Source organism: Strix aluco, chromosome 9 (genome assembly GCF_031877795.1).
Source record: "Strix aluco isolate bStrAlu1 chromosome 9, bStrAlu1.hap1, whole genome shotgun sequence".
Lineage (NCBI taxonomy): Eukaryota > Metazoa > Chordata > Aves > Strigiformes > Strigidae > Strix > Strix aluco.
Genome location: NC_133939.1, coordinates 23101872 through 23126230, shown reverse-complemented (window position 1 = coordinate 23126230; position 24359 = coordinate 23101872). Strand labels below are relative to the sequence as shown.

The 24359-nt window shown below is 36.5% G+C and overlaps 1 protein-coding gene and 1 long non-coding RNA gene across 9 annotated transcripts in view; one reads left to right on the top strand and one right to left on the bottom strand.

Annotated features, from left to right (window-relative positions):
- Positions 1 to 24359, top strand: part of PIK3CA (phosphatidylinositol-4,5-bisphosphate 3-kinase catalytic subunit alpha) — a 47183-nt gene that overhangs the window by 15589 nt on the left and 7235 nt on the right. For all 8 annotated transcript variants that reach the window (XR_012624327.1, XM_074834221.1, XM_074834227.1 and 5 more), the window contains 19 exons: positions 1924 to 2337; positions 3852 to 4061; positions 4730 to 4980; positions 6612 to 6857; positions 7728 to 7813; positions 9681 to 9786; positions 10884 to 11036; positions 11134 to 11268; positions 14988 to 15112; positions 15493 to 15574; positions 15967 to 16131; positions 16690 to 16793; positions 17947 to 18118; positions 18441 to 18547; positions 19046 to 19167; positions 19707 to 19785; positions 22165 to 22335; positions 22893 to 23010; positions 23169 to 23320. Coding sequence is in view for 7 of the 8 variants with exons in the window: in XM_074834221.1 (XP_074690322.1) it covers positions 1986 to 2337; positions 3852 to 4061; positions 4730 to 4980; positions 6612 to 6857; positions 7728 to 7813; positions 9681 to 9786; positions 10884 to 11036; positions 11134 to 11268; positions 14988 to 15112; positions 15493 to 15574; positions 15967 to 16131; positions 16690 to 16793; positions 17947 to 18118; positions 18441 to 18547; positions 19046 to 19167; positions 19707 to 19785; positions 22165 to 22335; positions 22893 to 23010; positions 23169 to 23320 (2936 nt within the window). In the remaining variant the exon portion in view is untranslated. The remainder of the gene's footprint in view (positions 1 to 1923; positions 2338 to 3851; positions 4062 to 4729; positions 4981 to 6611; positions 6858 to 7727; positions 7814 to 9680; positions 9787 to 10883; positions 11037 to 11133; positions 11269 to 14987; positions 15113 to 15492; positions 15575 to 15966; positions 16132 to 16689; positions 16794 to 17946; positions 18119 to 18440; positions 18548 to 19045; positions 19168 to 19706; positions 19786 to 22164; positions 22336 to 22892; positions 23011 to 23168; positions 23321 to 24359) is intronic.
- The window catches only part of LOC141927213 (uncharacterized), a 23342-nt gene continuing 10908 nt past the window's right edge, over positions 11926 to 24359 (bottom strand). The window contains exons 2-4 of the long non-coding RNA XR_012624328.1: positions 17832 to 17948; positions 14578 to 14656; positions 11926 to 14012 (exon numbers count right to left, since the gene is read on the bottom strand). This is a non-coding gene — a long non-coding RNA (uncharacterized LOC141927213). The remainder of the gene's footprint in view (positions 14013 to 14577; positions 14657 to 17831; positions 17949 to 24359) is intronic.

Here is a 24359-nt window from a genome sequence, read left to right as displayed (position 1 = left end):
ATAGCATTCATTGTGTTTCCATGGTGAGAGCTTTCAGAAAGCTGCTGAAACAGAAGAGATGTGAAGCTGTTGGTTTGGGTTTTTCTATTCTTTCTGCTACTAAGGAAAGAAACTTAAGGTAGAGGGGCAGTCCTAAGAAGGTTCTTGACTTAAAAGGTGACTAAGAATGGCTTTAGAATAGTAGCCTGGTAGTTGTCCTAGCCCTGCGCTTTCAGGACTCTTGGTTAATGGCCCAGTGGACAATGGACTGCTCTAGATGTCTGTTGATACTGCCACTCTCATAATGTATGTGCTGAAGTTAATGAAATTATGGGCTAAGTGTAAGTAATGCACTGTTAGAGATTTGCATAATGTATGGTGGCCTTTGATGTAACCTACTATTCTGCAATGAAAGCTTAGGTCTATGGTATGTAGTTCAGTGAAAATGCTTTGCTGCTCAGTGACAGTTAGAAACCCAATTTATTAGGAAAGCGATGATAAATATTATGTCACTATGAAGACGTGTGCTCAGTTTGGACCTTGAATGTGGTGTGCAAATATGGCTGTTCCCCTTCTACCTTGTGAAAAGGATATGGTAAAGGTGGAAAAGATACAGAGAAGGTGACGTGGATTAAAAATACAGAATTACTTTTGTATTAAGTAATCTGGACTAAATAATCTGGGACTGTTATGGAAAAGGAGGGATGACTTGGTGGATCCCTAAGACCGAGCAATGAATGCAAAGATAAGGAACTTTGTTTCATTACAAGAAGTCTGGGATATCGGGTGAAAGTAGCCGGCTTCAGAGCAAAGAAAAGCAAATATTTTGTAACACGGAATGTTCTTCACTCTTGTCATAGGATGCGAACAGTTTGTGCGTGAAAACTTCCTGGACAGACTCAGTAGTTCTTGATGGATTTCTTTCATAAATATGTAAAGATTGCTTCTGGTTTAGGAGATTAGGTAGCGATTGCAAGAGTTTATTGATGAAAAATCTCTGCATGTCTGCCTAGTTCTTATGTTCTTTCTTTGGCATCTGTTCTTGGACACTGGGCTATAAGACATCTCTACTCTGTCCAGATATATTTTATTTTTTCTCTTGTACCTGCTCTTAGCTGGCATAAGGCAGTGCTACTAGAAGGTCAGACATGTGTTCCCTTCCTTTCCTTTGGCTTGGCAGAGGCGTTCATGTGGCTGCCAGAGGGAACTGGAACGGGGATTTGATCTGAAATAAAACAAGCCCAACTAAAAAGTATTAATGGAGCTCAGTTCTTCTGTCTCATTCATGAAAAAAGGGTTTGTTGCTGGTGTGAGAGGCTTATACTGATCTAAAAAAAGCTAAGGCCATGTTTTGTGTGTACATGGATTCTTAAAATCAAGTTTAGAGGTTTTACTAAATACTTACAACTATTATGTTAGTGGTGGTTGAATACTTAAAAGGTTTGGGGTGAGAAAAAGTTTTAAAAAAAAAAAAGATTGAAGCATTGGTTTGGCTAAACTGAGCAGAGCTGATGGTTTGTATCTCATCCAAATGATGATAAATGTTTCTCTTCCCAAATTAAAAATGTGAAGAGCTGGGTTTGAGATTTGCTTTAAAATTGCTGTAATAATAATTTGAATATTAGATATTTTCATCCCTCATGCTATTTAAATGTTCTAATAATAAAATATAAACTTCAGGTAAAAAAAAATTGTCTATTTTTTAAGACTGTAGGCGTATTGGCATTTTTTTCCAAACTAATGTGATTCTGTATTAAGTGTCTTATTTGAGTAGATATTTACACCAAATACGAGTTCCTTAGACATCAGTTTTATAAAGTTCACGTGAAATATAGCCATGAATATTCATCTGTAATTATAAGCGGTATTTGAATGATTTTATCTGAAATTCCTTGTGATGTTCTTATTTTAAATTTAATATTTAAATTTTTGATTTTTACTTAGGTTTGCTCGCACAAATCACTGCTTGAAAAACTTCCAGTACAAAGCTATCTAAAGACTTAAAAATGCCTCCACGGCCATCATCTGGTGAACTATGGGGCATCCACTTGATGCCACCGAGGATCCTTGTGGAGTGTCTTCTCCCAAATGGAATGATAGTGACTCTAGAATGCCTCCGTGAGGCTACTTTACTAACTATTAAACATGAACTCTTTAAAGAAGCGAGAAAATACCCTCTCTATCAGCTCCTTCAAGATGAATCTTCTTACATTTTTGTAAGTGTTACACAAGAAGCAGAAAGAGAAGAATTTTTTGATGAAACACGGAGACTTTGTGACCTGCGACTATTTCAGCCTTTTCTAAAAGTCATTGAACCAGTAGGTAACAGAGAAGAAAAGATTCTTAATAGAGAAATAGGTGAGATTATCTTTATTTAAACATAGCTAATCTGTTTAACTGGCTTCTCTTCAAAATACAAAACAGAGAATTGCGATGGATTGTGTTTTGCTACCTGTACCTGTCAAAGTTTGCATTTCGTAACTGTCAGGTGTTGCATCAAATGTCCAAAGATGTTGATCATTCATAAACTGTGACTTAAGCTTCTTTTTGCTGTTATGTTTCATTCACAGGTAAAGTGTTTTCTTTGTACGTATTTATGTGGGTTAGAGGGCATTTTTTGCTGTCTACTATTAACAGGATTTCATATTATTACAGAGCAAAGTGTGTTCTGTTGTTTGGGAACTCAGTCTTAATTTGTCTTGAAGTTTACAGAACTGTAAATTATGGATTTAATTACAAATCTTAAATCACATTCACTCTAGAAGATGTTTTAATACTGCTCTATCTTTCTTAGGAAGTAAAATTTCAGAAAGGAGGTGGTTTGACCCCCCCCCCCCTTTCCTAGAAAAAGAGCATGGAGGGTGGAGGGAAACAAAACTACCTGCATTTGGAGGGGCAGAGGGGAGACAAATTGTAATGTTTTGAATCATCTCTGGAGTAACGTATAACTCTCCACTAGTCTCCCTGTGCTTTCTCAATGGATATTGTATATTTCAGCATCTAGGTTAAGTATCTAAATTCAGGCAGTACAAGCACACCTACTCTCGTTGCTAACAAATGTACATTGCAGTGGTAGAGACTCGTCAACTGGAAGTACTTGTTCTGGGGTGCTCCTAATTGTTAAATTATTTAATTGTTATGAGTGCATCATTGGTAAACTACTACTGTTTTGTAAAGCTTAACCTGTTCAAGACTTGGGAGAACAGTGGTTAGCTAATCATGCAACAGGACAATTGAAAGTTTTCACTTGAACATTCATGCATAAATAATTATTTATGCAAGTAATCTCATTAAAGTAAATGGAATTACATCTGAGACAGAGGACCTGAGAGAAATGGACTCTTACGATGCGCTCTATGCCAAAGAACTAAGTTCAATATCTCTTGCGAGTGCTTGTCACGTTTTTAAATAGTGTAGTTCATCGGAAGAATTGAATAGCTGTCATTCAGTTATAAGCAAAGTTGATTATGTCCGTGATAGCTACCAACAATCCTGCCAGGGTTTTAGAAAAAATCGGACATCAGAGCTCCTCTGGTACACTTAGGAGACTTTGTGCTAACTTCAAAGGAAGTTTATTACTGGTCCTTTTCCTCCAGGAGGAGTGTTAGCTGTGAGTGGTGATTTAAGGCTTCCAGGATCTTCAGTGAATGTACACCTGTCTTAACCTTTTTTGTAACTGCTGAGTACACTTAAGAACTGAGTTGTTCTTGAATGAAATAAAACAATTGCATATACAAGTAGAAACCAGTAGTTAACACACATATATTAGCTTGTGTTTTGCTTAAAGCGTTCTTTTTCTGTCACTAATACAAGGAATCGTTAGCTTTAATGATCAGTTACAATTATTTCCTCATGCTTCTTCACTGCTGTAGGTTTTGCTATTGGCATGCCTGTCTGTGAATTTGACATGGTTAAGGATCCCGAAGTACAAGACTTCAGAAGAAATATTCTTAATGTTTGTAAAGAAGCAGTGGATCTTCGAGATGCCAACGCACCACATAGTAGAGCATTATATGTCTGTCCTCCAAATGTAGAGTCTTCACCTGAGCTACCCAAACACATATACAATAAACTAGATAAAGGTAAGATAAATATTTACAATAGAAACATAATTTTTTTTCAGTGATTTGAAATCAGAGTACAGCTGGTGACTTAGGGAAATCACTGCTTTATGTGCTGTATTTAGCAACAGCTTACACCTTAAGTTATTCAGAATAACTTTCTTGATAGAGTGTAGATTCAAAAGGAAGACAACAACACTTAAAATTACATATTTTGCAATAACTAAATCTTGAAATATAACTTGGTAAATAGAGGTGATTTTTATTTTTAACAGGCAGAAACAGCTTGTTGGCTTTGCATTTTTCCTTGACATTAATAAATCTGGAATTAAATGTTGCTGAATCACTTGAGTTATCTTGCAGTCCTCAAATATGAAAGTTACTGCTGTTTTCCTGAAGGCTAAATAAATAAATAAATTCAGTTTAGAAAATACTCTTAATGTCAAGGGGTAAAAGTTTTACACTAGAGTCAAAAATAAACCGAGCACAGGTATTTCCACGTAAAATTTACAAACCCTCTGTCAGTTTAGGCTATGAATCTTGTCTACGTCTTCTTTCAGTAGTACACAGCGTCTCTGTGGTGGCGCAGGGAGTGGGAGTTGTTTGTTTGGGTTTTTTTGGATTTGTGTTTTTTGTTTTGAAATGGTGTTGAAAATGGTAGGCCTAACATTACTTTACATTTATTCTAGGGCAAATTATAGTGGTGATATGGGTAATAGTCTCGCCAAACAATGATAAGCAGAAATACACCTTAAAAATCAATCATGACTGTGTGCCTGAGCAAGTTATTGCTGAAGCAATTAGGAAGAAAACGCGAAGTATGTTGCTGTCATCTGAACAACTTAAACTTTGTGTCTTGGAGTATCAGGGCAAATACATTTTAAAAGTGTGTGGCTGTGATGAATACTTGCTAGAAAAATATCCACTGAGCCAGTATAAGGTGAGTAACATAATGGGTTTATTTTGCAATACACTAAAATAATCCAGATTTGAGGGAGAAAAGTGATCAATTTTATGACTGGCTTGCTTTTTCATTACATTAATCCAGAACATAGGAAGTAAAAGTGTATGTGTCTTTAAACTAATGGGCTAATGCATGTGTGTAGTGTGCATATTTGCAGTCTGTGCTTCAGAAGAGAGGGGAGGAGAAAAGATAACTTAAACTAGAATTTATATCACTAGTGTAACTTTTCTTCTGTGAGTGAAGTAGTTTGCCTCTAACACCAGTGATATATCAGTGGTAGGTACTTTCAGAAATATCCTAGATTTCTGATGGCAAGAGGTGAGTTATGCTTGAATGGGGTTGATGTAATACAAAAGGAAATTCAATCAGATGTTAAATTGAGGCAACCCTTGCTACTATGAATCTTGTCCCTTCCCCCTTTAGGGGTGGAAAAAATCTAAATAAACTGCTTGTTTTCCTGTTACTTACATCTTTAAATTTTTTGATCTTATTAAAGGAGTGATAAACTTCCAGCACTACATAAACCATTGTTAAATCTTCCTTGTGGCTGGCTGTCCTTCATTGACTGGGTTTTTTTAGTACTGAGGCAGAACTGCTGACAGCAGAGCATCTGAACAGCCCTCTCTGGAACAGACAACAATGTTACCCTGTAGATTTCCTGACAGACTGCTGCTGCTTCCTCTTTGAGGAATGTATTGTTGCAATAAACAGCTTCCATTCCTTCATTTAAAATGGTTGTTGATCTGCTCTCCAGAGCAGTGGAGGAGAGAAGGGGGCTGGGGCATCCTGAGTAATGGGAAAAGCAGCTCTGCTCTATGGGAGCTGTGGAACAAGTGCAGGCATACATGAATAATTTTGCACAGTCATCTTGAGATCAAACACTAGACCTATTTGATCTAGCGTGGTTTCTTCAGAAGTATCTGCTATGCCTTTACTGTGTCACAAAAGAGCTTCCTAATTACACTCCAGGGCTGGACCTGTCTTAACGCATTGTATTTTGTGGTACTGTTGCTAGACTAAAGGCTCTCAGCGCTCAGTCCTGAATGGACACCATAGTCTTACAGCTAGAGTCTGTCGGGATCAGTGCTGAGCGTAAGGTAATAAGCACAACCGAACCCAAAATGAGTGTGTCTGCCATTTGTCTTGTGCTCTCTGCCTGTGACTAGGAGTATCAGTGTCACCTGTGCTAGGTCGGCAGAGCAGACTAGTTAAGCAACATGCTATGCAAAAGCAGCTCAACTGCTTCCAGGAACTGCTCTAATCTGGAAGCAGTCTGTGTTGTTTGTGCTGCGCTGCCCTGGAGCCAAGGAGCACTACAAGAAACCTGACTTGTCATTTTGTCAGTTCTGTTCTCTATCTCCAGTTCAACCTTCCACTGTTCTAGACGTTATTCATCTCTCAAAATCTGTATGAAGCACTACTATGCAATCCTACCCAACAACATATTTATACCACTGAAGGAACTATAAACACTAAAGGGTGTACATACAGGAACAATGACAAGCTCTTTAAATACACTTTTATATTTTCCTGAATTTTTTTAGCTACAGATTACCAAGAGCGTGCACCTTGAAAGCATACTGAATTTTGGTTTTGTTTTCTTGCAGTATATAAGAAGCTGTATAATGCTTGGTCGCATGCCCAATCTGATGCTGATGGCTAAGGAAAGCCTATATACCCAGCTACCACTGGACACCTTTACAATGCCATCTTATTCCAGACGTATCTCTACAGCCACACCCTACATGAATGGAGAGGCTACAGCCAAATCCCTCTGGACTATAAATAGTGCTCTCAGAATAAGGATCCTCTGTGCAACCTATGTAAATGTGAACATCAGGGACATAGACAAGGTAAGGCAAATGCTGTATGGCATTGTATATGGTTTTCAGCCACTCATTGTTTCCCTCCTGAGTTTTCTGTTCTGTATTTACACTGGAAAAGAGGTGTTACTTAACATATTAGAAAACTAAACCACTTTAAATAACAAAGTTAAGCATTCAATTCTAAAAAATGCAGCCATTTTTTAGCATCTGAAAACTTTTGTGTACTACTTAAAAAGCATGAGTTGTGGTATTTAGCTAAATATTCTACCTGATAAGAGCAGAACTCAGTTTGTATAGCTCACTTCAGCTGAGAGTGTAATGGATAGAAGAACAAAACCCATGTTACTTACATTCTAAATAATGGTTATGTCTAAGAATGTATTACAGTAGTTGGGAATACTTTTGATGCGGCGATGCTGGATAGTGCGCTGCTATCTTCAATTTTAAAAAGGGAGGTATGGGAAGATCAAGGAGAAAAGGCAAGTAGGGTTCAGTCCCATTGAAGTCATACTACAAGCTTGGCACTCTAACTTCCTCAGAATTTGTTTGGTCTCTTCTTTCACTATAGGCACAGGAGGAATTAAAAATAAATTCTAGGTGTTTTTAGAGCTCATTTCAAGTTTACTATCGTATTTTTAAGAACTGGTTTTGCAATTAATGAGGAAAAAGACCAAAGCATTTTTTCTGGAAGGGTATGCTTATATATACCTTGCTTCACACCTTGCAGAGCATGAATGATTTTGGGTTGGGAGGTGCTGGGGCTGTTTGGTTTTCAGTTTTGTGTTTTACTTGATGGAAATTAGTGGGTAATATGTTGTAGTCATATGTTGATAGCAGTGAAAAAAATGGTTTATAGTAACATTTCAAAGATAGTACTAATATTAACATTGTTTTCAGATCTATGTTAGAACAGGTATCTACCATGGAGGGGAACCTTTGTGTGATAATGTGAATACTCAAAGGGTGCCTTGTTCTAATCCCAGGTAAGCTGAGTACTTGAATGTCTATAGAGAACCTGACTTCCAGGGCATCATAAATGATAGCTCTGAAGGAGTAAAGGCTTGACTTGGCCATTATTCAGGTGGAGCTCCTTGCTGGGAATTCCCTGCCTTAAGTTTTGCAAGAATGTTTTTACCTAACCCTATATTTATAAATGGAATTAATTTAATTCAACCGTAAGCATTTTGTCTCATTGCATATAATAGTATATTTTCTTTACTGAACAGATTTGTTTTACACAAGCATTTGCAGTTGCCTCTGAAACTGCAATATAATTACTCATTAATACTGTGAAATCAGCATAGCTCTGGGTGGCTGAGCTCTGTTTTTGACTGTGGATCAATAGCAGGTATTCCAGTTGCAGGTTCAGATTTCACCTTCAGCATGAGGCAATGTGATTGTATAGGGTGTACTAAAGCAGAAGCACTGAGTGTGGGGAGATAGGTATCATTTGCTAACATGGAAGTCACTGCCAGCTCTGGGCTGATTATTTTCAGGAAATTTCACCTACCATGAATATTATCTGGAAAAATAAATCACATGAACTTAAAAGTGCCATTAGTGTGCAAAAAGAAGCATTATATGAGCATATATAAACGTATTGAGAAAAGATATCTGAAAGATGTTGAATTTCTGCTTGTAACATTGACTAATGAGGAGGTGTGAAATTTCAGCATCTGCTGGGATAAGATGTAAAGTATGTGTTCAGATTTCATTCTTGACTTGCGTCTTCTATCTGACTTAATATTTTTGAAAGTTTCAAAAAATATAAATACTTTTGTACATTTTTCTATTAATATGATTAAGTGTTATAATTAGAGGGCCTAATAATATACGCAGTTACTGAAAAATAGCCTCTCCCTCTGAGTTTCCCCAAAGATAGCTATACTTGAACTGATAGTTTAAGTTTTAGATAGAAAATCTTGGAAAGGTGGTGATGGATGTGACTTGAAAACATGGATATAATCACACAAATCTGTATTATATGAAATGAACACATAAGAAAAGTGAATTAAAGTTTATCTGCCAGTTTCTTTGTTCGTAGAGAAGGGCTTGGACAGTTACTTCTTTGTAAAGCTCTGCTTTTAGTAGCTACAGACATGATGAAAAATTAATGCTGTCCTTGGAAACGGTTGCCTCTTCCAGCTGAGAAAATTCAGCACAGCAATCCGCTTAGGAAAATAAACTGTATTCAGAAGTTCCTCTTCAAAAGCACAGTTCTGCCAATTGAGAGATAAAGGAGATAAAGCCTACTTAGAGAAGTTCAAGAAAACAAAATGTGTATTCCTGTAGAACCAATCTGTGTTCTTATTACTGTCAGGAATATTGTATTTGATTGCTATGTTATATTTGTGTTATTCCCATCTTGCAGTTACCTTTTTATTTTCTAGCAGTTCAAATTTAGTTGAGTTCTGAAAGCTAGGCCACATTTTTTTTCCCACTTGCTTTTTTTTTTTCCCCTGAAGTGAAAAATATTTCACAAGCTAAACCTTACACATACGCAAATCCATTATCTTTAGGTTATACTTACGCTGACAGTTGCAGTCAGTAGGTTTGCAAGAGTGAAAGTGAGTGAACTTGTTACTCGGTTTGCAGGAATTGAACCCAGCATGACTTTTTAAATGGTGCTGGTGCTGGAAGGCTAATTGGGGAAGTTTCCATTCCCAAAAGGAGTAGACATGGTCAAATGTATGTAGGAGGACCCTTTTTCAGTAAGAAGGTGTACTCTTTATGCACATACACAGTTTAGGTGGGAATATAACAGATGCTTTTTAGTATTAGTAGTTCATTGATTGCAGTTGTCTCCATGCTCTTTTAACCTAGTTTTATTCTGCTTTTTAAATCTCGCAGATGGAATGAATGGCTATCATATGATATGTACATTCCTGATCTTCCACGTGCTGCTCGGCTCTGCCTTTCTATCTGTTCTGTTAAAGGCCGAAAGGGTGCTAAAGAGGTAAAATACTTCATGGCTTTAATACACTAACAAACAAAAGCTACTTAAGTCAAGTTTAGGAAGATGTTTGGTAAATGCTGTCCTGGCAATGAGTCTTAGTGCAATTTTTGATTTGAATCTGATTAAAATAAGGGTTTTTCTTTTCTTGTATCTAATTCAGATTACCTTTTTTTTTAGTCAGAAATTAAGCAACATGGAAAAGTTTAGCCATTCAATGTTGTAAATAGTGTCTATACTGTAGTGCCAGACACAAAGATCAGTGTCAGTCTTCTGAGGTGCAAGTGCTTTTAAATTCAAGTTTCTAAACCCATAAGTAACTTACCTATTTATTAAAAAAAGGTAATATTTATACTTGAGTTTAGAGCTGATTTTTTTTTTTTTTTAAAGTAAAGAAATCTTATGCTGTTTTAGCATTTGATGCAAGATCCTAAATAGCCATTTTTAAGAATCTTCATATGGCCATCTAATTCTAGCCACCAGCATCATTAAATTCTGGGTTTGGGTGTGCGTCATAGGTGCTATATATTACTTTGTCTACAACCAGGTTTATGACTCATAGAATCATAGAGTGGTTTGGGTTGGAAGGGACCTTCTAAAGATAATCTAGTTTCAACCCCCCTGCCATGGGCAGGGACACCTTCCACTAGACCAGGTTGCTCAAAGCCCCATCCAGCCTGGCCTTGAACCCTTCCAGGGAGGGGGCAGCCACAGCTTCTCTGGGCAACTTGTGCCAGTGTCTCACCAGCCTCACAGTAAAAAAAAAAGTGACTTGTTCAATCTAAACCCATTCTCTTTCAGTTTAAAACTGTTCACCTTTGTCCTGTCACTACAGGCCTTGATAAACTTTCTCTTCACGAGCTTTAGTTATTTTGATGTGGGGAAAATATTAGCATGTGTTTGCAAGTGTTTTGATACCATTCTGCAAAATGACTGCCATGACAGTCATTCATAGAAAAATACGGTGCAGCTTCCACAACCTGCTTTCAGCTAGTCTGGGGATGTAACAGCTTGCTCTGGGGTGAAAATGTTATTTCTCCTGGCTCACTCTGCAGTAATTAATAGATGACACTGAAAAATCATCTTTTAATCTCTTTAAGGAGCACTGCCCATTGGCCTGGGGAAATATAAACATGTTTGATTACACAGACACTCTTGTATCTGGGAAAATGGCTTTGAATCTTTGGGCAGTGCCTCATGGGCTGGAGGATTTGTTGAATCCTATTGGTGTTACTGGATCAAATCCAAATAAGGTAAGTATTTGTATGCCAGTTTCATCTTTAGGAGTGCATTTTCAAAATATGCTGTTACAATTCAACAGAGAAAGTAATTTAAATTCCCTTTATATAGGAAACTCCATGTTTGGAGCTGGAATTTGATTGGTTTAGCAATCCTGTAAAGTTTCCTGATATGACAGTGATTGAAGAACATGCCAATTGGACTATATCACGTGAACTGGGGTTTAACTACAGCTATGCGGGGCTGGTAAGACGAACTCCCCTTTCAAGATTAACTTCTAAAATACAAAAGTATAATTTGTTTTACTCAGTATATTTGTGATAAAACTTTTTTCGTGTATCCTGATTTATTGTGAAAGGAAGAAATCCATTTTTTGTTTTGTTTTTAGCCAAGTGAGTAATATATTCTCATTTCTTCATATTACTGGTAAACTGACCAACCAGAACACTTTAAAGAGAAACTGTCTTACTGTGCAAACTGTTAGGGTCTCTTTGGTGTTTTTTATATTGCTAATTCAGATGTCTAAACTACTTAGTTAAACTTGTCAAAAGTTGTAATTCTCCTTCCATGATACTCTTCTATTTTGTTGCAGTTTCATGTCTACAGGTGTCTTTCATAACCTAAAGGTGCTTATAACTCTTTACTGGCTATTTAATGGGCTAGTTATGACCATAAGTGCAGGGAATTCTAAAGTAATTGATTGGCATACACTTGAGTGTGGTCCTTATCTCCTCTCTTCCATGAAGAAAATCTCTGTGTTGACAGTTGAGTTTTTGGTGAGGTTTGGAGCTCTCTTAAAAGCACATTTTGGATGATTAAAAGGAGAAGAAAAGAAAAGCAGTAAAGCTGAAAATGCTACGTGTTTAAAGACAAGGCTGTGAAATTAGTTGGTGTGTTTTACACTTTCTTCTGGAGGCTGGTTCAAAGACTTGAAGGTTTCCCCAAGAGAGCTTTGTGGTCTGTGTGAAGAAGAGTCTCAGGGTGGAAGGTTTCGCTGTGCCAAAAAATGTGTAGGTGTTAGCAAGCTTCCAGTTTGGTAATTCTGGTGATATTTATAACAGTGCCACCTCAACATATCTTGAAGAAAGGGTTGTAGGCATTTGATTTCTCTCGATACTCTGCAAGAAGTCCATCGTAGAGTGGTGTATCTGTTTATGATATGTATTGTGACTGAGCAGTGCTGCAGGGTTCTTAAGTGTTTTAAGGACAGCTGACTTCTTGGTAAATAAACATTCCTTTGCTATGACACAAGCCATTACCTGGGCGCTTATGTCCTCAACTTGTTTTGTTCCATCTGTAGGTGAAAATAAAGTGGTGAGGACAGTAAGCTCTTACTTCACTGATGAAGTAATGATCAACTTAAACTTTACAATTTAAAAAAAAAAAATCTGAGGTAAAATAAAGTCTCAAATTATCGTCTTTTTTGTGACAATCATTACAATACCATAGGAGGAGGTCATAGTGGTTAAATATGGAGACAGCCTATTTACATCAATGACTAAGTTGACAGGGAAACAAACTGTGTATCACTGCTTTGGTCTCTCTCATTATTCATGCCGCTTTTCTTTCAACTCTCCTTGTTGTCTGCTAAAATCCTCTTATTACTGATCCTTTCCTAAATCATATTTCATTAAATGAATTAAATTACAAGTTTGAACATCACTATTATCTCTTAGCACTGTATTTGTGCCCTTTATCTTTTAATGTGTGGTATCTTGAGACCTGAAGCCAAACTTTCAATATTCAGGTACTGTGCATATTTATAGCTGTTTGTAATATTAACTATATTTAGGGAGTCAAAAGGCAATGTCTTGTTACTCATTCAAAAATCAGATACTAGATTACTGTGTAGCATTGGCCATATCTGAAAGAGGTAAAAAATGCTTGTCTGAAATGGTCAAAATCAGCAAAGCAGTCACTGAGGTATGATTTCTATATAAATGTTTTTGTTATGATGCAAAGAGCATAACTCTTTTGTTTAACTTTGAAATGCATTACACTGCATTTAAAATCAATACATACTTATAAGAGATCACTTACAGGTCCATTAATATCTCGAATATGAACAAATTTTCAAATATTAAAACTAATTTACTGTCCCACAATTCATAGAATTTCAAGTTTTTGGTGTTGACGCAACAGGATAAATGCATTTTCCTTCTGGGCTTGACCTAAACTATGATCTTTCTGACCCACTATGCAGGTACATTTTATACTTTTTTGACTTATTCTTTAGGATGAGTCTTTTGGAATCAAGATGAATATGTACAATTTAATCACTTGGTCAGTATCAACTATTTGATCTTATGTAGGGTGTTTATAAAGTCATTTATCTGTTAACTCCCTTACAGAATGACTCTGGCTTTGCTACTTGCACTGTATCCATTCCCATAATATTTAAGAATGTGTTCTGGAAATTTTCCTGTGCCACATAAAGAGTAGCCCTGAATAATTTCTCCCCACACTTAAGTCCAGTCCATGTGTTTCAGAATGGTAATTAAAAAAAAAATGTTGGTATGCTAAGATCTCGCACTATCACTAACAGGGCAAGGTACTAAAAATCCTGTGAATTGGTTGATTCATACCTTAATATTGGTAGATGTAAGCTTGAAGGCCAGAATACTCTTGTCCCATGTAGTAATAATGAACCTAACATGAGAACACATAATTTATTTAAAGGTAAATGTAGAGAACTTCCAGTCTAAAGTAGATATCATGTGATATAACCTGACAACTGTTTCGATATTTGTACGTATTCTTAGAAATAACACCACTTCACCTTTTAAAGGGTGCCTTGATCTCCTACCCAGAAATTTCAGATTGTTCTTCAGCTTTTTTTTTTAAGCTAGATGCATTTATGTGAAACACATGTAGGTACTTCTGTTTCAAGTACTAGTTCAACCAGTTGAAAATTTCCGTCAACAAAACTGTCAGACAAGCTCAGTTCGTTCTTGCTTATTATCTTGTTTAATGTGCTCAGTAGAAATTGCCTAGGGAAAGAGCAGAACAAGAGGTTCTACAGTTTAAACAATTCAAACCTGGAAAGGTTGATTTTCCTCTTTTGTAGTAGTAGGTATCATACAGGTGTGAAGAATGTGAGTTCACTGTAAAAACACTGTTCAACTCTTGTAGAATTTTTGGGATAGCTTCATCTTAAGTGTCAAACTTGTTTATTACAGTTGTATTTTATACTAAAGGCAATAATATAAGCTGCTTAAGATTTCTTTTTTGCAGTGCAATTTATTCTGTAGTCGAAACCTCAAACTGCATTTCGTATGTTGCTTTGTGAAAAACACATTAACTAAGAAATGGAAAATATAGGAGAACAATTGAACTTGGCACATGAGCTGTGAAAAATCAAGTAGTAGTAGTTTCAATACCTCTGTCATTGGTCTAAGCTGGTTCTCATAAATGAAGTCTTAGGTAAAATTAATTTCAGTGTGTACCAGTTCTGTCTTCTGTGCTCTCTGGGGAATATCTTATACTAATTCTAGATAATGTTTTCCAGTCTTCCTGTTACTCAGGCTTTCCTACAGTGTTCTACCTCTTACTTACCTAGGTTCATCCCCCATATTCTGCTTCTTCAGTTTTGATTCTTTTTCACTCCTTTCAGCAGCTCTCAGCAATCTCTAAACTGGAGACAGAAATGACCGGTTTAATTTTGTGCTGTATTATATTGTTCATCAGATGTCAACTGCTACTGTTTCACCACACAGCTGATCTAGTTGAAATGTACCTCTTCTTGTCCCAGTAGTGACTAAAAGCAGTTATAGAAATCAAAGGCCTTGTCTTTCATCTCTATATTTTTAAATTCGAAGTCCTCAGTTATAACAAAAGAAAGCAAGATAGTATTTGCATGACATAAGCTATAGGTGTTGCTATGCTGTTAAAATGCTTCACTTCATGTATGTTCTATGACAACAAGGGAATGTATGAAGGGTTAATGGACCACTTTCTCTCTGCAGAGTAACAGAATAGCTAGAGATAATGAATTAAGAGAAAGTGACAAGGAGCAACTTCGAGCCATATGTACACGAGATCCTTTGTCTGAAATCACTGAGCAAGAGAAGGACTTCCTTTGGAGCCACAGGTATTTAAAAACAAAAACCAAATCAAAGAACCTTGTCACAGTCAAGCTTCACCCCATTCACTTCAAATTTGTCATGATTGTCTTGGGTTTTGCTTCCTTTTCTTTATTCTGTATTGTTGGAGTTAGTGTTTTAGAAAAGGCTTTTAAGCATCTGCATTGATGTCTTGGTGCATAAGCCCGTGGAGAGAAGTTGTTGAATTTAGTTTGTTTCCTCCATGACTGCAGTATTACCTTCATGCATGGATCCTGACACCACCTTATGGTATTGATCAGATTCTGCTGACAAAGGAAGAAAAAGGTGCAAGACTGAGGGAACATAATAGATGGTTATCAAAGCAAAAATTATGTTTTGTACATAGAACTTTTTTTTTCTTTTGCAGACACTATTGTGTGAATACTCCAGAAATTCTGCCCAAATTACTTTTATCTGTTAAATGGAATTCTAGAGATGAAGTGGCCCAGGTAACATAGTACTGAATTGATTTTTAAGTATCGAAGAAGCTTTAAAATATGCTATTTCAAAGAAACTTCTGGAAGTTAAAAATGTGTTATGTGTGCATGATACATTGAATGAAAACTTAGATGATCAAATTGCTGCTATAATTGACTTGTTAGGTTGTTGATTTGTCAATTACAGTTAAATATGAGGTTTTGTTTTCATTCTTTTTATAGTGGATAAAATAACAAAGTCAGCTGGCAACTAATACCAAATTGTTTATTGAGAGAGGACTGACGAGTAAACAGCTTCTACTCAGATACAGTTTGTGTCTGTCTGATGATACCTTCTAACAGCTGTGTATTACAACTTCTTAATCAATGGCAATGTGTGATGTGCTTGGACTTCTTGTCCACAGATGTACTGTTTGGTAAAAGATTGGCCTCCAATCAAGCCAGAGCAAGCAATGGAGCTTTTGGACTGTAATTATCCAGATCCAATGGTGCGAGCTTTTGCAGTTCGGTGTCTAGAGAAGTACTTGACAGATGACAAACTGTCTCAGTACTTAATCCAGCTAGTACAGGTATATAGCATATTTTGGTATACTTATGTCTTGTGTATATTTGATCATAGAGGGTTACAATACATCAAAAGTTAACATGATGTGAAAAAGAGGTCATCAAAAGTATCTGTTTGCATTGCAGATTATTTGGTAGGAGGAGATGAAACATAGTTCATGTTCTGTAGTGCTGTGGTTTTGCTTGTTGATATTAAATGCCAAAATTTTGCAGAGATGCAAAACTGTTCTACCAACTGGAACAGGCAGCTATTTCAGCTGTCCTAACATATGGGGAAAGGATAAGCAGAAGCATCTTCTCAAAATTTTGAGCAAGTTGAGGCTAAAATATTTGGTAACATTAAAGGAAGCATCAGATGGTAAGTTCCTGAAATAGAGGCAGCCAAAGCACTGTTAGCAGATATTGTTCAAATCCTAACACATGCAAGTATTAATACCGAGATCAGTCATTCGACAAAATTTAATGTAAAACATAGATTGCTTTTTATTTAACTGCCTTTAATCTGTATATTGTTCATAGAAATAACTGCAGCTGATATTTTTTTTCTCTTTATCCTTAACTAGGTTCTGAAATATGAACAGTATTTAGATAATCAGCTTGTGAGATTTTTACTCAAGAAGGCACTGACCAATCAAAGGATAGGACATTTCTTCTTTTGGCATTTAAAGTAAGCTTAATATCATGTTAAGGGGTGGTGGGATTTCTATTAGCTGTAAACAATTAGTTGTTCTTAAGGCATGGCACACTAAATATCCTTTTTACAGAAAATATTACCACTTAAAATAAAGCTTGTTCTATATTGTTTAAGAGTTTGAATGCATAGTTTAGTAATAAGTCATCCCTTGCAGTTTCAAAAACTAGCTAATAATACTTGTACTTATTTTTATCTAATGATGATTATTCTAAAAGCAGGGCAGTCTAAGGAAGTCTCCCATATTGTTAGCTGTTTACAACTTTCACAGATTTCTGCTGTTTGAACGTTATTTTGTATGCCAGATCCCCCCACCAGTCTTTCTTCCAGAAAATTTTTACAAATGGTTGAGACCTAAAGAAAGCAACCCAATTTGACCAGATAAGGCTTTGAAAAATAAGTGTTCATACAGGTTTATTAACATCTTTATAGAGCTTGATGATAACCAAAATATCTCAGTGGTCTTTTTTACTAAGTATAACATGGGCTTTTGTAATTCCTGGTGTTGAGGAGGCTGAGCATAAATCGGCCTACAGCATACTGGATTGTAGCTAGGTCGTTCCTATAAATGCTGTTCTAAGATAGTATGATCAGACACAGAAATAGGATCAAGGAGTCTTTGTTGTGCTTTCAGTTTTCTACTTTCCTTGGTAAACATCAGGCATAAGAGATTAACTTGTTTGAGGGGATGTATTTTATGACTCTGTGAAGACTGAGTAGGTAAGAACAAGGAAACTAGAGGGGCCACAGCCTGGGATTGGCTAAATGAGACAAGGAGAAAATGAAACAGGCTAGCTTGACTCCCAGCAAAGGAATCTGGAACTTGAATTGAAAGCTTGAGGTTTACTATAGAGTTTCTGGAAGCATGGATTTTTGAATAAAGGCCAAGGGGTAGAAAAGGACAGGATGGAGCAAGAAGGAATGGAGAGAAAAGCCTATAAACCCTGTGCTGAATTAGTTGCAAAGTCCAGTCAGTCTGAGATGAGTTTTGGGAGGTCAATACAAGTTATTTACCTGAAAAGAGGGATCCATAAGCAGCCTTCAGGAAGATGGTGAAGGTGTAGCTTCATTTTTGGCACCTATGTGTAGTCTTGTCTTTAAGCTATAACTGTTCTTCCTCTCTGTGTAGGTCTGAAATGCACAATAAAACTGTAAGTCAGAGGTTTGGTTTACTTCTGGAGTCCTATTGTCGAGCGTGTGGAATGTACCTAAAGCATCTGAGCAGGCAGGTGGAAGCTATGGAGAAGTTAATTAACCTCACAGATATTCTCAAGCAGGAAAAAAAAGATGAGACCCAGAAGGTATTATAAGCTGTCCACATACCAAAACTGTTGCTGTTGAGTCACAGGAATTACTTAGAACTGTGTTTAATTTTATTAACTAGAAAAGTATTAATGCTAACTTCAGTAGAAGCTGTAATATTTTGTGTGCGTTGCCATTGTCTGCCTCTTAAGGCAACAGAACTAATGTTAAGGGTTTCAAGTTGTGTAATATGTGACTAAGCGGAGTTGGCTATGTTGGAACTGTGTAAAACCATGCTTTAAAACCAAAGCTAAAATCTGATACTTGCTTTTAGTTACATGTAACTAGTGTTCTCAAAACCTGAATGTGATTATTTATCAGGTACAGATGAAGTTTCTTGTTGAACAAATGAGACGGCCAGATTTTATGGATGCTTTACAAGGTTTTATCTCTCCTCTTAATCCTGCGCATCAACTGGGAAATCTTCGGTATCGTTTTCAGTTTTGAAGTTTGTCTAGATATTTAATCAATGCTTAGTAATGTTAACAATGTTAAGATGAAATGTTAACATACTAAATGTTAGTATCTTCAAAGATAACTGAATAAAATATGTAGAAGAGTAATTCATAAAGAGTGAAGTAGTTTCTATGTACGGTTTAACAAATTAGGGACCAACATGACAGCTGTTCCTTTAAGGTGACAGGAACTGCAGTCCTTTTTCCATTTGTAAGGAACACACCCTGCCAAAGGAAAATTTACAATATAGCCATCTTTTCTGTTGTGCTTAGCAAATGGTTAACATTACACTTATTAATTTAAATTTGGAGCTGAAAGTAAAAGTGGTTGATTGTTGGTTACCCATGCATCTTTAATTTGATACTAGTTCAAAGAGTTTGAATAAAACAGGGAAAGCTGAGTAGCATTATAGAAACATGGTGTGAGAATCAAATTATGCCTATTTCATAGAAACCTTATCTCTTTTATAGGCTTGAGGAGTGCAGGATAATGTCATCTGCAAAAAGACCCCTGTGGTTGAACTGGGAAAACCCAGATATTATGTCTGAATTGTTATTTCAGAACAATGAGATAATCTTTAAAAATGGAGACGGTAAGGAAAAATAAGTGTAATACAAAAGCTATGTATCTCTTTATTTTCCGAACCAACTGTTCAGTATTTTTTTCAAGGTATTTAAAATACATATATTGAAAAAACCTTAAAAAGACATCTGAGTAAAGCAATTTTCTTTTCCAGAAAAATTAAGCATGCACAAACATTTATCTCAGTCACGTACAAATTTTGTAAGTTCCAAGATGCTCAGTCCGTTGAGGTGGAACATGATACCATCTAATTCTTCGGGTGTTTTCCTTGAAAATGTCTTTAAGATATTATAGATGTGTAATCTGTAATTCCATTGTCATGGTTTTAGTATATAGTTTTAAACAGCTCTGAAATCACCACCACAAATTTATATTCATTGTCAACTACTTAAAATATGCTTTTCTCTATTGAGAGAACAAAACATACACTAAACGATGCAAGCCTCATTTCCTTTAGACATACTTTTTTTGGGGAAAAAATAAAATAAGATGTAACAAAGTTTTCTGGTGTTATGAAATTTGCAATCTTTATGTATTTGACTATTCCAGACTTGCGTCAGGACATGCTGACACTTCAGATAATTAGAATTATGGAAAACATCTGGCAAAATCAGGGTCTTGATCTTCGGTAAGCATTAGAGGTCATTCTCAAGCAATACTGTTCTTAATGGGTTTTGCATTGGTTTGTTGCCAGAGATTGCTTCTGTTCTCCCAAGGGTAATAAAATGAAATGCTATAAATAGGCCTGTTTGTACATGTTAGAGTGACTTTTTTTTTTTCTTAATTTATTTTTTAATAGCCTTCAGTTAGCTAAACTACTAGATTCTGTAAAGATAAGATTGTATTTGAAAAATACTTCAGTCTCATTCAAGTGGGTATGAGGGATCTACATACCAGGAATGGCTACAAGAGCTAACACACAGTAGCCACGCTACCAATGGTGTCTGTAGGATTTGCTTTGAACAAGTTGCCAAACTTGCAGCCCTGTTGAGCCATGACTCTTTGTAGTTGGTATCTTCATTTCAGTACACAAAGTAGGTATTACCCAGTCTGATGTGCATGCAGCTTCTCCATCTCTGAATAGTCTGTGGGGTACAGTAGTTTCTGTGGAATGCCATCCAGTATAAACTGTTCTGCTTCTGGAAGACTGATGGTAGACAGGTTGCACTTCCAAATACGTGTTTGCTGTACGGTAGATTTTTAGGTTGTGGTGTAACAGAGCTGTCTCTGCACTGTCAAACCAAGTATGTTCTTTGCACACCCAGTTCTCACTTCCTCATCACCTAGACAAAAGGACCTATTGGTCTACATTTCCCATGCACCTGGGCAACTATTTTGTTTCTAGTACTGTGATGAGTGACAGAATTATGGCTTTGTCCAAGAATGGTTTGCAGAGTTACACTTCACAGTGCTCATGTCTTCCAAGAGTAGCCAGCTATGGAAATCTGCAAAAACATGTCCTCTCCCGCATCTTGCCACCATTCTTTTAAAGATGCAGCACGGAGCTTGAGAAGTTGAATAGGTATGGTGTAAGTGATAGGCTGATTTTTTTTTTTTTTAATCAAAACAACTCCCAGCTGTCCATCTGCTGTACTGAAAGACTGAAATGAGCATGCAAGATGAGGCAGCTGATGGACTCTGAATCTTGACCAAGGTACAGATTACACTAGTGGACAAAAAGAAAATCTCTCGAGGCTCTAGAAATTGCAACTTGTCCAACTAAGGCCCCTAAACTGCATGTCTCTATGGTACAGAAAGTCTAACAGTCCAAAATTCATGCCACATCCCTAAGAAAATAGATGGATTTCACTGTTTCATTTTAACCTTCAAATTAGACTTTTATCTAACAATGCAAGTGTAGACAGATACAAATACACTTCTAGTACCTGCAGTAAAGCATTCTTAATCCAAAGAGAAGCCCACCTCCTCAGCAGCACCAGCAGTCAGCTCTGCCACTGGCTATACATTGCAGTGGTGTTCCACAGGTTCTTAGATTGCTTTTTTCTGTTTTTTTTACCATGGCATCACAGAAAAACTCTTGATACTCCACTGTTCCTAGAAGGCTGTTTGTAGGTGTGACACTTTCACTCCAAAAAGGAAACTTTGGGAGAGAAAAGGTCTGCTTTTAGGTACATGACCCCCTTTCCCAAATCTTTTAACAGAGGATGTTAAACATGGTAATGGCCATGTTTCTTTCAGTCTTTAAATAAAAGATTGGTTTTGACTTGGTTTTCTCAGATAAAGTGTTCTGAATATAACAAGAAGTATAGACTTTGGGGGAGGGCAAGGAAAGAGACTGGTGAAAGGAAAGGGGAGCAGAAGAATTAATTTCGTCCACTTGTAAAGAGAAAAATGGGCTACTGAGATTATACTTTGAGTTTCACTTACAGATTACAAAAAGCGATTTATGATTTTTTTAAAGAGTCCATGAATAAACACCTGTTTACAGTTAGTCCATTTAACATCTGGATAAATTGTAATGTTGCTGACTGTAGATTCCAGTTACAATTTTGTAATATGTTCAGGTACTATTTGGAAACCAGTTTTGAAGGTCCCGTGCTGGTTTTATATACAAAGTGTTACGTGCTACTTGTTTACGGTAACCCATGAAATCCTAACATCATTTTCTGAATGCTTAGATTCTGTCTCTAGAACTTCACTTTGAATGTAGTTGAATAGATCTTGTTAAATCATGCTTAAGAGTTTTTCCAGTGTATTCTCCAAGGCCTCCAAGAACATGTTAGTAAAACTTTGCCTTAACCTTTTGTCCCGATACAAAATTGAAGAATGACATTGGTGGATACAGTGCCTGGCATGTTACTGTACTAGTATCTGGTGTGTTTTTTCCACAAGACTAATGATTATACACCTATAAAACATTAAAACAGATTTTCATATCCTAACGAAACAGATGACATCTGATAAGGGTTATCAAACATGCTTGTTGCTTGCTGTCTTAAAACTTAACTCTGTAAAAACAAAACCAAATCAACTCTTCATCTTACAGGATGTTGCCTTATGGTTGTTTGTCTATTGGTGACTGTGTGGGACTCATCGAGGTAGTGAGGAGCTCTCATACGATCATGCAGATTCAGTGTAAAGGAGGCTTAAAAGGAGCATTGCAGTTCAACAGCCATACGTTGCATCAGTGGCTCAAGGACAAGAACAAAGGAGAAATGTGAGACTTCCTGTTGTTTGTTTTGCTTGTTCATGTTCTCTTTTTGATGGAGACTTCAAGAGAACTAAAGTTTATCAAGTGGGAAATTATATCCCATCTGTTTTGGTGGTTTTGTTGTGTGGGGTTTTTTTTTTCTTTTCTCCTGCCCTTGTTTGCCTAGTATTGCTGCTTGTAGCTCTTCTAATGAGTTTGGGTGGTTGGTTGTGTGACTTCTCAACAGCAAAGTGTAAGTTGGAGGTATAACTGAAGATATGGCTTAAGTCTGTATTTTAACAGTAGCTCATCAAAATGAAAACTGCTGAACTTCAAAAGAGGGACAGTCACTTTAATAGATAGTTTACTGTTCCATGATTTAACTGCAGGTACTACTGTTTTCAGAGTATGCTGAATTTCTTCCTTACTTTGATAAAGTCGAGGAACTCTGCTTCACTGAGAGGAGATAGTAGAAGTTGGGCCTTCCTTAATGGGGAGGGAAAAAAACAGAAAAAGAAGAAAATCTACACTTTCATATTATTAGAATATCTGGAGGAAATTGTCTCCTTTTGTGTTTTCAATAGGTATGATGCAGCTATTGACTTGTTCACACGTTCTTGTGCTGGCTACTGTGTTGCTACCTTTATACTGGGCATTGGTGATCGCCACAATAGTAACATCATGGTAAAAGACGATGGACAAGTAAGATATGTTTTTCTAAAACTGTCATCTCTCACCTTGATACGAGTTTGTTTTAAAAAAAAAAAATCCATCTGAAGTATAAGTAAATTATCAGTTATACTGTAACATCATTTAAACAAGGAATTACTAATCTTAAAATACCTTTCTGTCTTTCCAAGCTGTTTCACATTGACTTTGGGCACTTCCTCGATCACAAGAAGAAAAAATTTGGTTATAAAAGAGAGCGTGTGCCATTTGTCTTAACACAAGACTTTTTAATAGTGATTAGTAAAGGAGCCCAAGAATGTACCAAAACAAGGGAGTTTGAAAGGTGAGCCTTTTTTTAAGCATTTAACTTACAGAGTATCTTGTACCTGAAATGCACTTTACTACTGGTGACCTTTAATAATCAGACCTTTTAACTGAAAAGTAGTATTTTAATTGGCTTGCAGTGGGTATGTCTTAATTCTTTAGTTGAAGATCAGCCATCCATTTGTAAATCAGTAGGGGATCTTAACACTTACATGGCCTTCAGTTCATGAAACCTCACTTTAGCTTTGCAGGGTCAGCACACGTGCGAATAAAGATAAATTTTTAAACATCTGATTTTTTTTTTTTTTAATTTAATACTTAAAGTCCTCTTGGGATTGCATAACTGCAAAACTGGAGAGTTCTTAAATGTCAAACTGAGATTTCTTAAATGTCAGGTGTAATGCACATTCAGAGCCTTGCTGGTCACCCAGCAATGCTTAGCTCTCCTATAGCTGCTGTGATATAAGCTCTTCAGTTGGCCTGTGTAGCTTGTGACACTCTGCAGAACCTGCTAAGAAAGGAGAACTTTAAAATAGTAATAAATAAAAAAAAACCTTGTTGCTGTAGTCATTCTTAGTATCTGTTTTTCCAGAGATTCAGTCTTTGAGAGGTTTCAATTTTAATCCTAATTTCATTATGTTGGGGGGAGAACAGATTTTAAGTTAGTGTTGTCTGAATGCTGTTGTGGAGCTTTTTCAAATATTTTTTTCTTAACCTGACTTAAATGACTGATTTCAGCATAAACAGACACTTCTCACCCAATGTTGTGATATAGCAAATGCCCTTGTCTTCAATGCATTCACCAGAGTATCTAAGGAGCAACAGCTACTGCCATCATAAAACTACAGGAGAGAAGTGCATCTCTGATAACCAGGAAAGCACTGTTTGCAGCAGTATATCAGGAAATGTGCTTTGAAATCTGAAATGTCAGTAGCAATGACTAAAATGGCTCTGAACTGTCATAAACTTGTGCTGAATGCTTGCATGAATTGCAAATGAGGTTTTAAGGCTAGAAAGCCTGTCTTCAGTTTGGCTATTGTGTTAGTCTGACCACTACT